A 15,596-nucleotide genomic window follows, 5' to 3' on the forward strand; every position below is an offset into this window, starting at 1 on the left:
TTTAAAAACCGATTACAAAGCTTTAATAGGGGTGGGGGTGGGAGAGGGAGAGGAAAGATTACATTTAATTTCTTTAATCCTACGCGCTGAGGTTCCTGGGCTGTCTCCCCTTTTGTGTGCGCGAGGTGGAGGGGAGGGGAATATTAAAATAATTCAGTGAAACTTTGTTTTGCCTTCCCGATTACATAAGCAAAGAGGCGAAAAAAAAAGCCCCCTGAGTGACGCGGACTGTGTATATAACTGCTGTGACAAGCCTGTTGCACTGAACTCAGTTGGAGATCGAGGCGAAAGCGATCCACGCACCTAGTTTCTGGCTCACAAACTTATATTGAACTTTGTGTTAAGTTTCTTTTTTTTTTTGGGGAACTTATTTCTGTTAAACTGCGTGCATTTTTGTTTTTTTATTTTTGGAAAGTCGGTTTAACTTTTTTCGGTTTTATTTTTTTTATTTTTTTGTTTAGATCTATGTCTATCTTCCCTTGGTCTTTGAGCTGATTTGGTAATGCCGGCTGTGATGTTCAGCATCGACAGTATTTTATCAGGGGGCAGATCTCGCTGTAAGGAGTCAGCCTCTCTTCACAGCGCTCCGCTGCCCAGCTACCCTGGCTTGGCGGGTGACTCCCTGTGTGCCGGCGCTGAGTATCTCGGGCTGTATTCTCCGGCCGTGGCTCCTCCGCCTCCTCCTCCTCCTCCGCCGCCCCCCCAGCACCCCAACCTGGCGGTCGGTGGCTCAAGAATGGGCTACAATTATTACTATGTGCCCGGTTCGCCCCGGGCCTCCTGCTGTGGCACGGTGCCGACCTGCCAACCTCTGACCACACAGCACTGCTCCTGCATCCCGCCAGGTAACTCTTTACAAATCACCTACATCGCTACAACTGTACAGTACGTGCGGAGATCGGCAAAATGTTTAACTAGACCCCCCCCTTTAACGGGGGAAGAATCGCACTGTTTCAGTATTGCCATTTGTAAATTGATTTTAGTGAGTCGGATTGTATGGGAATGTTTTTTTTTTAAAGGGGATGGTTTGCTGCTTAATCTTCTTTCAATTACAAATTGTCAGCAAACTGCAGTGTTAAGACTAACGCGGGTTAAGGTTTAAACCGCTCGGAAGTTCCACCTTCATCCCTCCGACCACTACACACCCCCTCTCCCCACACACACACACACACACCCACCATTACATCCACTCACACCCACACACGCACACACACATTCACACTCATCCACTCACATTCTTACACCTTCACAAAAATATTCACACAGCCTCACACAACTTTCACACACTGTCACATTCACACACCATCCCTCACACACACATTCACACACCCATCTCCCTCTCACACACACACTCAGACACCCACCCTCCCTCTCACACACACACACACACACACACATTCACACACCCACCCTCCCTCTCACACACACACCCTCCCTCTCTCTCACACACACACATTCAGACACCCACCCTCCCTCTCTCTCTCACACACACACATTCACATACGACCCTCCCTCTCTCTCACACACACACACACACACATTCACACACCCACCCTCCCTCACACACACACAATTCGCACACACACACACACACACACAATTCGCACACACACACATACCCTCCCTTTCACACACACACACATACCCTCCCTTTCACACACACACACACACACACACCCTCCCTTTCACACACACACACACACACACACCCTCCCTTTCACACACACACACACACACACACCCTCCCTTTCACACACACACACACACACACACCCTCCCTTTCACACACACACACACACACACACCCTCCCTTTCTCACACACACACACACACACCCTCCCTTTCTCACACACACACACCCTCCCTTTCTCACACACACACACCCTCCCTTTCTCACACACACACCCTCCCTTTCTCACACACACACACACACCCTCCCTTTCACACACACACCCTCCCTTTCACACACACACCCTCCCTTTCACACACACACCCTCCCTTTCACACACACACCCTCCCTTTCACACACACACCCTCCCTTTCACACACACACCCTCCCTTTCACACACACACCCTCCCTTTCACACACACACCCTCCCTTTCACACACACACCCTCCCTTTCACACACACACCCTCCCTTTCCACACACACCCTCCCTTTCACACACACACCCTCCCTTTCACACACACACCCTCCCTTTCACACACACACCCTCCCTTTCACACACACACCCTCCCTTTCACACACACACCCTCCCTTTCACACACACACCCTCCCTTTCACACACACACACACACACACATACCCTCCCTTTCACACACACACACACATACCCTCCCTTTCACACACACACACACATACCCTCCCTTTCACACACACACCCTCCCTTTCACACACACACCCTCCCTTTCACACACACACCCTCCCTTTCACACACACACCCTCCCTTTCTCACACACACACAAACACACACCCTCCCTTTCTCACACACACACAAACACACACCCTCCCTTTCTCACACACACACACCCTCCCTTTCACACACACACACACCCTCCCTTTCACACACACACACACCCTCCCTTTCACACACACACACACCCTCCCTTTCACACACACACACACCCTCCCTTTCACACACACACACACCCTCCCTTTCACACACACACACACCCTCCCTTTCACACACACACACACCCTCCCTTTCACACACACACACACCCTCCCTTTCACACACACACACACCCTCCCTTTCACACACACACACACCCTCCCTTTCACACACACACACACCCTCCCTTTCACACACACACACACCCTCCCTTTCACACACACACACACCCTCCCTTTCACACACACACACACCCTCCCTTTCACACACACACACACCCTCCCTTTCACACACACACACACCCTCCCTTTCACACACACACACACACCCTCCCTTTCACACACACACACACACCCTCCCTTTCACACACACACACACACCCTCCCTTTCACACACACACACACCCTCCCTTTCACACACACACACACACCCTCCCTTTCACACACACACACACACCCTCCCTTTCACACACACACACACCCTCCCTTTCACACACACACACACCCTCCCTTTCACACACACACACACCCTCCCTTTCACACACACACACCCTCCCTTTCACACACACCCTCCCTTTCACACACACCCTCCCTTTCACACACACACACACCCTCCCTTTCACACACACACACACCCTCCCTTTCACACACACACACACCCTCCCTTTCACACACACACACACCCTCCCTTTCACACACACACACACCCTCCCTTTCACACACACACACACCCTCCCTTTCACACACACACACACCCTCCCTTTCACACACACACACCCTCCCTTTCACACACACACACCCTCCCTTTCACACACACACACACCCTCCCTTTCACACACACACACACCCTCCCTTTCACACACACACACCCTCCCTTTCACACATACACACACCCTTTCACACATTCACACATACCCTCACACACCTACACACATTCACAGCACACATTCACCCCCTCTGCCCCTCACCCCCCCCCACCACACACACACACATACATTATATCCAATCTTGTTCAGTTCTTGGGGGAGCAGGCTCAAGGGGCTAAATGGGTTACTCCTGTTCCCGACTCTCTTTCACTTGAGGAAATGATGGAGCTGATTAACCGGGAGAGGCTGGGGTGTCTGGTACCTACTAGATCCAGGAGAATTTTCTGAAGCAATGATGTTTTAGAACCGACGGGCACAGGCCATATTAGATTTAGTAATGAATAAGGAACCAGTTAACAGTCTGACGGCAACGAACATGACATGAAGTGAGAGAAAGATCTCAGTCAAGCCTAGGTTTTAAACTTAAGTAAAGCTGCCTTCCAGACATAAACTGATCAAGTTAAATTGGACTGAACTGCTAGCAGGTAAACCTAAAGTAGGAAGCATTTAAATACTTCCATAATACTGTACAAGACCAGTATATGCCCCCAAAGAGTAAATCTTCCACTTGTACAGTAAAGCAGTCAAGATCAATGTATGAGGTAAGGCTGAGTACAAAACTAAAGGAAGCGGCTTACTCAAAAGCCAAGAAAAGTAGTAATCGAGAGGACTAGGAGAAATATAGAGAGCAACAAAGGGACACAAAGAAAATATTAACAGCTGCAACAAGGGAAATTGGAAAAAAAATGCATGTAATATAAAAGCTAATAGTAAAAGTTTTATGAATTTATCGCAAGAAAGTGTGTGATTGGGGGAGAAGTGAACCCATTAAAGACAGATAAAGATGATAGTGTAATAATCAACAATGTAAAGGGAAATTTATTAAATGAGGACTCCATATCCATTCTCACAATGGATGAAGAGGGTAAGGTAATAAAAGGGAATCTAAAAACAAATCAAAAGTAGGAGCCTATTGGCTTCAACCTAAGTAACAAAATAGTAATGGAGAAAACAGTGGGACATGGGCTGGATAAATCTCCAGAAGGTGATGATTCCCACCCAAAGAAGTAGGTGAGAAAATTGTGGAAGAATTGGTCATAATCTTTTAAATTTTTCTGACTTTGGAATTGTGCTGTTAGATTAGAAATTTGTTAATGTCACTCTGTTATTTAAGGAGGGTCAAAGAGAGAATATCTATCAGTCTAAGATCAGTTCTGGGGAAGCCGCTGGAATCTGTCCATTCAAGGCAGAGTACGGAGCACTTGAGTAGTTAAGAAATGATCAGTGTCAGCACAGCTTTGCTAAGAGTGGCTGCTTTGTTAATTGTTTTGAGGAGGTCACTAATAAGGTAGATACAGATGTTACCGATATGGTCCCACACAAGTGACTGGGATGGGTATTTGTTTGGAAGGCTGGGGTGAGAGCTGACCCCCAGGGGAGATGAGGGTTAAAGTTATTGCCACCATCCTAAGATCAGTAAGTACAGGCTAGAGTACACAATCTCAGTTTGCAGGTTTGACTGGCCATGCTTAATCTTTCTCCATTTCACTCTGAGTCAGCTCCTGACTCCAGGTTTGCAAAACCATTTGGCACTAATGTAAGGCAGAAATCATATGTTACAGTTGCAGAGGAAATGCACAGGGAGGAGATGACATGGGCATCTCTCATGTATTGATGCACTAGATTGGCTGGCATTGTGGATCAGCCACCCATTATAGAAACCACCAGGCTGTAATTTTCATTGATGTTAATTGTGCAGCGTCTATAATGGGTACACCCTATCTACAATGTCAGTTTTAAATCTGGGCAATACATTGAAACTCTATCCAGCTCTACTTAACCAACAGCTCTCTCAACCCCTTTGCGGTCTCTGGTTTGTCATGCTGCTTGTCCAACATCCAGTGTTGGATGAGGAGAAATTCCCTCAAAACAGTCCTCACTACAAACTCCGTTCCCTAGCCACCAGCTTCATTCCTCTCCTTGGCCATTGTCTGAGGCTGAACCAGGTTGTTTGTAATCCTCATAAACCTCTGACCACATATTCACACCATCACTAAGACTGTCTTTGTAACATTACTCGACTGTGCCCCTGCCCCTGCTGAGCTGCGCAGACATGACCTGACAAATGGCTGCTTTCTGTGCTGCAATGATCTTCTGTGATATTCCGTTCAAACCCTCATCTATGCTTTTATTAACTCTCAACTTGACAATTCCAATGTATTTACGGCCAGTTGCCCACATTATACCTTCCGCAAACTTGAGATCATCCAAAACTTTGCTGCTTGTATCCTAACTTGCATCACATCCCGTTCGCCCATCAGCCGTGTGCTCCCTGAGTTTCATTGGCTACCAGTTGGCAATGCATCAATTTTAAAATCCTCATCCTTGTTAATTATTGGTAATTGTCTGATCAATAAATTCAGACGTAAAACGAGTGGGAGCTGATTGTTTTGTCTCTGTACTGTTTTGAAAGGGTTGGAAGGGGCTGCATCTGCCTACCTGTCCCCAGTTGCCCCGCAGGTGCTGCCCTACATAAGTCTGGGGGCTCTATCCCGCACCGAGCTACAGCTTCTGAACCAGCTCCATTGCCGAAGGAAGCGTCGCCACAGGACCATCTTCACAGATGAACAGCTGGAAGCTTTGGAGAATCTTTTTCAGGAAACGAAGTACCCAGATGTGGGCACCAGGGAACAGCTGGCCAGGAGGGTCCATCTCCGGGAAGAGAAAGTGGAGGTAAAAGAAAAAAACTTGTATTTGTGTAGCACCATCTCAGGAAATTCCAAAGTGTTTTACAGCCAATGTAGAACTCTTGGAGTATTTTTCACTGTTAAATGTAGCATATTATGGATTAGCATATTAAAGGAGCATATTATGCACACAAATAGCAATGTGACAGTGCCCATATTACCTGCTTTTTTAATGATATCGGTTAAGGCATAAAGATTAGCCATGATACCAGGGAGAACTCCCCTACTGTTCTTTGAAATAGTGCTGCAGGACTTTTTATGTCCACTTAGAGGGTAAATGAGGTCTCAGTTTAAAGTTTTGTCTAAAAGATGATATTTCTAACAGTGCAGTGCTCCCTCAGTACTATACTTTAAGTAACAGCTTGGGTTATGTGCACAAGTCTCAGGAATGGGACTTGAAGCCACAACCTTCTGGCTCAAACAGCAAGAATGCTACCCATTGACCATCTAAAGTAAGTTACTCATTTTAATTCATCAGAAAGTTGTGTTGTAACATGTGACTCTCAAAGTATAATCAAGACCATTGGTTGACTATGCTGTAATCAATGGTAGTAGGAGGTAAGGTGGCACAAGGTTGAGGTACAGATCAGCTATGATCTAATGGAATAGTACAGTCCGAATGGCCTCCTTCAGTTCATACACTCATTTTAGTGAAAAGGTGAAATACTATCCCCATTCCCAGCTGGAACATGATCATGACAGATGTCAGAAATTCCTCCTCTCATAGAGAGTGGTCAATGTGTGTAATAGTCTTCCAGATAAAGTAATGGAGGGAAAAACCCTGCAATCATATAGGAAGCATTTAGATGGTGATGCAATGTTCTTGATCCTCACCAGAAGAAACAATTTCTCTGTATGTCTAGCCTATCAAAATCTTTTAACATTTTAAACTCCTCGACCTGATCACCTCTCAACCTTCAGCGGGCAAGAGAATACAAGCCAAGTCTAGGCAACCTGTCCGGTAATTTAACCCTCTAAACCCTGGTATCAAACTATATGGAAACAGCACAGTTGAAATCCATTTGGATGGAAAATAGCAACAAAGAATATTCCAGCTCCATCAGGGGTTGGATTTACTATCATTCTATAAGGTGCATTTTTTTAAATCAATGTGTGATCGCACTTCGGGATCTTGTTAGCCCAGGGCTCCTATTGGGATATCATGGGAACATGCCAAGGATTCCCTACGTTCCAACCTGTGCTGTCAGTGGGTGAGATCCTCTGTTGGGAACACACATTCGTAAAATCTGTCCTGGATGTTATGCAGAATTGGTGAGATTTTTCACAATCTATCTGTTTGTCTAATAAATACCTTCAAAGTGCAGTCACAAGGTTTATGGCAAAATTTCAATTATAAAAAAATTCTTACTGGTAATCTCCGTGTCAGGACAAATAAAAATAGGTCACCAAATTCTATTTCTGGTCTCTGAGACACCAAGTGAGACGCTGAGGCACTAGTGGCAATACAGAAAAGGGACATGAAGTCAATCCTTGGAGTTAAAGGTCCGAGTTAAAAGACTGGAGGATGTTGGATGTTTCAAAGTGGGAAGTAGGGATCAGAAAGGTGATCTTATAGACTGGGCATGAAAAAGGTAATTGATTTAAATTAAGTTGTCAGAAATAGGACAAGGGAACTCGGGATCAAGCTAGTAAAAGGTAAATTCAGAACTGAGTGACCAACACAGGAACTGACTCCTGGATACAGTAGTGGAGGTAAAAACACTGGAATCATTAAGAGACAAATGGATTCTAAAATGATGGCACTTTAGAGTGCTTCTGAATGGATGAATTAAGATGAACTAAATGGTTGTTGTCATCTGTTATCTTGTCATATGCTGGTCTGTTTATATATCTTACCCAGCCAATGAGTGAATAGTAGATCTGTTATATATTTTACCCAATCAGTACTGGAACCACGGATCTGCTGCTTACTGGCCGGATTAAAAACTTTACCTGGACTTTAACAGAACAGTGGTTCTGTTATGTGCGGGTCTGGTTTCACACCATTCCCAGTGAGCGATGGAACAATGGATCTATTGTATAGAGGTCTGGTTATGTACCTTATTCAGTTATTGAACTGTTGTTCTGTTATATAAAGGTCTGGTTATGTATTCTATCCAGTGAGTCTGTTATACACTGGTTTGGTTAAATATAATATCTGCTGCAGTTAAAGTCAGTAAAGCTTTTTTTTCAGTCAATCTTCACTGATAAAATCCTAGATTTTAAAACTGCTCACAATTAGTTTATCATTAAACTAGTTTTAACCCACAAAATTCATATTCCCTGGTTGCACATATCCCTGGTACGTATATCTATATTCCAAGTGCTTTCAGTATGCACAACTGCCAAATCAACTCTCCTTCCAAGATGGTTTGTGTGAGTCTCTTGAGCACAGTTGTGTTCTATTTTTGACATAAAAATGGTGTCTAGCGCAATTCTTAGAGTATTTGCTTGTATCCTGTCTAGCACACCACATAAAATCTGCTTAAATATATCTGCATTTGCCAAAAAAAAAACTAACTTGCAATTGACTGTTTGTCATGCCTTCAGAACATCACAAAGTGCTTTGAATTTGAAATGCAATCATGGTTGTTTTGTTGACCAGACAGTTTATGCACAGTGAGATCTCGCAGTAAGCAAATATGATAAATGATCAGTAAATCTGTTTTGGAGCTGAAAGACAAATATTGACCAGGGCACTGACAGAACTCCCTACCTTCTTCAAAAAAAGTGGCCTGTAATCTTTTGCAATCATCTGAACAGGTCCATCCAAATACAGTATTCATTCCCTTGATACTGCGCTGAGGTGCCAGCCTCGATTATGTGCTCAAATCCTGGAGTGCAGTTTAAATTGTGCAACTTTTTGACTTGGAGGCGAGATTATTACCAGCTGGACAATTCAGAAATATGAAGCTGCCACGTTAGCTTAAATCATTCAAATTAAGTTGAGTATTTGCCCAACCTGGATTAGGACATACTACTTTTCTCTCTATTTTTGATCTCTCTTTTCTCAATTTAGTTTTCTCCTCCTCCCTTTGGAAGATGTTGATTCCTTGCTGTCTTCTTACACAGAATTACCAGCATAAAGATAGATCATTCAATCCAAGCGATCTAAGCGTTATTTAAGATCCACACCTGTCTCCTCCCAACTTAATTCATCTCACCCTATCAGCATATCCTTCTATTCCTTTCTCCATCAAATGCATCTAAGCCGTTTGCCTCAACCACTCCTGTGGTAACAAGTTCCACATTCTAACCACTCTTGGAGTAAACAAACTTCTCCTGAATCCCTAATTGGATTTATTAGTGACTACCTTATATTTCTGGCCCCTAGTTTTGGTCCCCTTCACAAGTAGAAACATTTTCTCTATGTCTGCCCTATGAAACATCTTCATAATTTTAAAGACCTTGATTCGGCCACCTCTTAGTCTTCTCTTTTCTAGGGAAAAGAGCCCCAATTGATGGACCATAAAATCAGGGCACTGGAGGTGGTTGGAGTAATCAATGGTCACTCATGGCTGTAATCTCACAGAATCTCATCTGTGATTTTGACCAGTGCAGTCCCCCTGTGGATAGAGCAGAAGCCAAACTGGAAAGTCTTGAACAAGGAGCAGTGGAGGGGAACAAGGTGTCCCAAGAGATTGTAAAGCAGGAGAAGATAAGGAGACGAGGCGTTGATGTAGCTCGATTAATAGCATTCTAGCCTCTAAGATAGAAGGTCATTCCAATTAAGGGCCTTCAACACACACTCGACACTGACACTCCCAGTGTTGTACTGATGGGCGTGCTGCATGTTGGAGGTACCATCTTTCTGATGAAACCTTAAACTGTGGCCTTATCTGCCCTTTCAGCTGAAATGTCAAAGATCCAAAGGGCAGTGGAGTTCTCCCTGACGCCCTGGCCAATATTTATGTCTCAGATATCTCATTGCGGATTGTGGGATCTTCCTATGTGCAAATTAGCTGCTTGATTTCCTACATTATACCAGTGATCACATTTCAAAAGATTTTAATTGGTTGTAAAATACTGAGACATCCTGAGGTTATAAAAGGCACTATAGAAATACAGGGTTTTTTCCCCAAGGCCTTGGAGAGGGTCCAGAGGAGGTTTAATATAATGATACCAGAGACAATTGATGTCAGCTATATAGAAGGACCAGAGAATTTGGGATTACTCTCCTTCACGCAGAGAAGGTTAACGGAATTTTAATAAAGGTTCTCCTTTTTCTTCCCCTTCCTTTTTCTGTACTCTGTTCTTTTTTTTTGTCCTCTCCAAATCTTCCATACAGAAGGGGAAGAAAACTAAATTGAGAAAACAAATCAAATATAAAGCCAGAAGTAGTTTCCCAGTTGGACAAATATCAGCTGCAAGAATTATATAGATTGGCTCATTCTAAATGTTGATTTTTCAACTGATTGGGGGTTTTGCGATAAGATGCAGGGTGAGGGTCAGACTCTGACCCTTGCCGTGTGGGAGGAATGATTTAATTGCACAGTTCGTTTGAAAGAAAAGTAAGTTTACTTTCCATAAGCGAATCAATCCAAATGCAGATAATTCCAAGGGTTCAGGAACACTCGGGGGATGTTAGAGTGGGAATAAATCACAAATTAGATAATTATCTAATTAATCAAATTCCAAAATTACATTAGGATTTTAGGTCACATGGCACTTAAGAATGAGAAAGATCTACGTGACTGAAGTGCATGTGTTCTGTGTGTGCGTCTGTGTGTGTTTTAGACTCCCTAGCCAGGAGAAGCAACCTCTTGGCATTTACCCTGTCAAGCCTTCCTGGAATCTTCATATGCTTTAATGACCCCACCTAATCTCCAGAGAATACAGGCCCATTCTACTTCAGATAAAAATAAAATACTGCAGATGCTGGAAATCTGAAACAAAAACAAGAATTGCTGGAAAAGCTCAGTAGGTCTGACAGCATCTGTGGAGAGGAAGACACAGATGCTGTCAGACCTGCTGAGTTTTTCCAGCAATTTTTGTTCTTGTTTCCCCTTCTACTTAATCTTACCTTATAGGACAATCCTCTCATCTCAAGAATCAATCCAGTGAACATTCACTGCACCTCCTCTAAGACAAGTATATTCACCCTTAGGTACAGAGCTTCAGGTGTACCCCAGGTATGGTCTCACCAAAGCCCTCTGCCGTTGCAGCAAGACCACCTTATTCTTGTACTCCAACCACCTTGCGATAAAAGTTAACATGCCATTTTCCTTCCAAATTGCTTGCTGTACCTAGATGTTAACTTTATTTTATTTTATTGAGACACACAAATCCCTCTGCACAACATGTAATAGTCTCTTACCAATTAAATAATATTCTATCTTTCTATTCTTTCTACCAAAGTGAGTAATCTGGCACTCCTACAAATTATACTCCTTCTATCATCTTCTTACCCACTCACTTAACTGGTCAATATTCCTTTGCAGATTCTCTGTGTCCTCCTCACAGCTTACTTTCCCAACTAACTTTGTATCATCAGCAAACTTAGATACATTACACTCAGTCTCTTCATCTCAGTCATTAATATAGATTGTAAACAGCTGAGATCACGGCACTGATCCGTGCATGTGTATATAATAGGACAGTAGGTTTAAAATTATAATCCAGTTAAATTCTCTTACCTGAATATCTAACTTCAGAGATGCTGCCTGTACCTTTTTTGAATCTGGTTATATTAATCATATGTTAAAATTGGGGTTTTAAGAGTAAGTGAAGAATCAGACGGAATTGAAAAGATAATAGAGTTGTAGAGTTTGTTATCTGATACAGTGACATGGACAGTGTAACTGGGGCTATTCGGGACACAACAGCATAAGAAATAGGAGGAGTAGGAGTAGGTCATTTGGCCTATTGAGCCTACTCCACCAATCGATAAGATCATGGCTGATATGACTGTGCCCTCAACTCCACTTTCCTGTCTGCTCCCCATAACCCTTGACTCCCTTGCAGATCAAAAACCTGCTTAACTCAGCCTTGAATATATCCAATGACCCAGCCTCCATGATCTACGGGGAAGCGAATTCTACAAACCCTCACAGAAAAAAAATTCTCCTCATCTCAGTCTTAAATGGGAGATGCCTAATTTTTAAACTTTGCCCCCTAGTTCTAAACTCCACCACAAGGGGAAACATCCTCTCAGCATTCATCCTGTCGAGTCTTCTCAGGATCTTACATGTTTCAATAAGATCACCTCTAATTCTTCTAAACAGGACACAGAAGAGACTCTGGGATAGGGTGAGAATGTGGAAGGGTGGGTCTGATCTCTTATTTGGGCTTATTGGACCTTTTCCTAGTCCTAAAAGCGGGGTTTCCTCCAATGGCCCAGAGAGTCGAGGCCAGGATGTCGACTTCAGTGCCTCCAACCGACAGAGAGTTAGTTAACTGTGCTTCAGCGATTGAGGAGGGTAAGTAGAGCCAAGGCTCCCTCCCCTGATTGCCACCCAGTCACCCCTGTTGGTGAGATGAGCATGCATGGATGTGTGTATGCACACATCTGCATATGTGTGTGTTTGCATGCATTGTGCGAGAGAGAAAATGAGGTCAGGTTCAGCAGAAGTGTCACCCTTGATGAGGTGGGACTTGCTGTTATGTCTCACACACAGAATGGCCCATTGGTGGGTGAGGTATGGGATAGTACAAAGCACCGGTGGTACTGAAGCTTCCTGCCACCAACTTCCGGAGGGGTGTGGGAGGGGAGAAAACTGAAAAAAAACTTGGCTTTACCCAGAGACAGTTCAACAGATTCAACATTCCCACCCAACCAATATCAAATTGTCAACTTCTGTCACATCATCAGTATGAACTGCAACAGTCAAAACATGCACCACAACTGGATGCAATACGAGCACTGCAGTAATGCAACAATCATTTGCACATTAAAGAGGTCTCAAAACAACTTGCAAGTATACAATTCTGTTAATGAGGCGAAGCATCCCAAAGTTCTTGAGAAGCAAGGATTGGAGTTGTGTTGGGGGGCGGGGAATTTAATGAGGTAATTAAGGGCATGATCAGAGTGGGTTTAAGAAAAAGGGTAGAGAAATTTTGTGCAAAGACTTTACAAATTATCTTTGTGGAGGGAGAGGGAGGCAAACACCTCAAATATTCATTCCCTCCACCACCGCACGCCTTGCCTGCAGTGTGGACCATCTACAAGATACACCGCAGCATTTCGCAGCACTGCAACAAGGCTTTTTCTACAGCTCCCAAACCCACGACATGTACCACCTGGAAGGACAAGGGCAGAAGACAAGAGCATGGGAACACTACAACTGCAAGGTCCCCTCCAAGTCACACACCATCCTGACTTGGAACGATATCACCTTTCCTTCAATGTCCTAAGTCAAAATCCTGGAACTTCCTTCCTAATGGCATCATGTGAGTATCTACGCCACATGGACTGCAGAGGTTCAAGAAAGCTGCTCACCACCACCTTCTCAAGGCAATTAGGGATGGGCAATAAATGCTGGCCTAGCTAGTGAAACTCACATCCCAAGAATAAAATAAAAGAATAGAATCAAAATAGCTAGGATACAGGATTGAAGGAAGTTCCAGAGATAACGGAGTGAAATTAGGAATCACTGTACACTTGTAAAATTCCAGTTTGTGTCCTTAGCTAGGATCATCTCATTCGTTGGAATTTAAAATGTTTAGATCCTTCTATCCAGAAGATGAGAGATAACTGCTATGTTTTAAATCTGATGATTTTTGCAGTGTATTTAATCTACACTAAATTATTAACTTCTCCTATATGTGTGTGTGTGTGAGATGAATAATCAGAATCATATAAGAAGCCATTCAGCCCATTGTGCCTGATCCAGCTCTTAGAAATAGCTATCTTATTACTTCCACTCCCCTGATCTTTCCCCATAACCCTGCAAGACTTTCCTTTTTAAGTATTTGTCGAAGTCTCTTTTGAAAACTTGTATTGAATCTGCTTCCATCATTCTCTCAGGCAGTGTATTCTGGATAAAACAATTTGCGTAAAAACATTTCTCCTCATCTCACCTCTGGTTCTTTTGCTAATCACCGTTATGTGTCCCTGAATACTGACCCTCCTGCCAGTGGAAGTAGTTTCTCTTTACTTAGTCTATAAAAACTGCTCTTGATTTAGAACAACTCTATTAAATCTCTCCTTAAGCCTCTCTGCTCTAACAATCCCAACTTCTCTTATCTCTCCCTATAACTGAAATCCCTCATCAGTGGTACAACGCCGGTAAACTCCTCTGTATCATCTCCAAGAATTTTAGTGAAAGACTTACATTGATATAGCACCTTTCATGGCCTCAGGGCATCCCAAAGTACTTTACAGCCAACTCAATATTTTTGTAAGAAATGTGGCTGCTAATTTGCGCACAGCAAGTTCCCACAAACAACAATGAGATAGTGTCCAGATAATGTTTTAATGTTTTTTTGTTGAGGGATAAATATTGGCCAGGACACCAGGGAGAACTCACCTACTCTTCATCAAGAGAGTGGCTGTGGAGTCTTTTTTATACCTGAGAGAGGAGATGGTGTCTCAATTTGACATCTATTCTGAAAGACGGCACTTCCAACAGTTAAGCACCCCCGCGCTGAGTGTCAACCTGTTCTCGAATCTCTTGACATCCTCTGATAAGGTGTAGTGCTTAAAAATGAACTTTCACTCTGTCTCTCTCATGTGCTTTCCCTGCTCAGGTCTGGTTCAAAAACCGTCGAGCCAAATGGAGGCGGCAGAAGAGATCATCGTCAGAGGAGTCAGACTCCCAGAAATGGAACAAAATTTCCAAAACCACCCTGGCGGGAAAGCCTTCAGGAGAGGTGATTGCGGCAGCCCAAGAAAGTGAGTTAGACTCGGACAGCTGATAACTGGCGCCGACTGCGAGCACTCACCCACCCCTCAGCTCAAACTGTGGCTGGTATCTTGCACATTGTCCATCTCGTGGACTGAGGATGCTGTAAATACTGTATATATACATATTATATATATGTGCGTGTGTATGTGTGCCTGTTTTGTTAATAAAAACAATGTTGGGATGTTACTCAGGTGTGAGACAGCATTGCTTTGTCGAAACTAACTTCATATTAAACAGTCATAAAATAAGCCAGATGCTAATTTAATGCAGGTTGGCAGATATCATAAAATCATAGAAACTTACAGCACAAAAGGAAGCCATTTGGCCCATCATGCTTGCACTGACTCTTTGAAACAGCAGTGATGCTAATCCAATATTCCTGCTTTTTGTTCGTAACCTGTAAGTTCCTCATCCTCAGGAACCTGCCTCACTCTCTTAAAATTCTGTGGCCTCAGCTTCCACCACCCCAGCTTTGAGTCGAGTGTTCCATATCCACTGGGTACTACTCATGGTGGTGAGTGGACAT

General features: G+C 43.6%; 1 protein-coding gene across 1 annotated transcript; it reads left to right on the plus strand.

Moving 5' to 3' along the window:
- Positions 1-447: 447 nt before the first annotated feature.
- On the plus strand, positions 448-15,245 carry gsc (goosecoid). Its single transcript, XM_078563312.1, has 3 exons — positions 448-845; positions 5,951-6,210; positions 14,913-15,245. The coding sequence occupies exons 1-3, from the start codon at positions 503-505 to the stop codon at positions 15,078-15,080; spliced, it is 771 nt and encodes a 256-aa protein (XP_078419438.1). The 5' UTR covers positions 448-502; the 3' UTR covers positions 15,081-15,245.
- Positions 15,246-15,596: the final 351 nt, after the last annotated feature.

Source organism: Cetorhinus maximus, chromosome 18 (genome assembly GCF_964194155.1).
Source record: "Cetorhinus maximus chromosome 18, sCetMax3.hap1.1, whole genome shotgun sequence".
NCBI classification, from domain to species: Eukaryota; Metazoa; Chordata; class Chondrichthyes; order Lamniformes; family Cetorhinidae; genus Cetorhinus; species Cetorhinus maximus.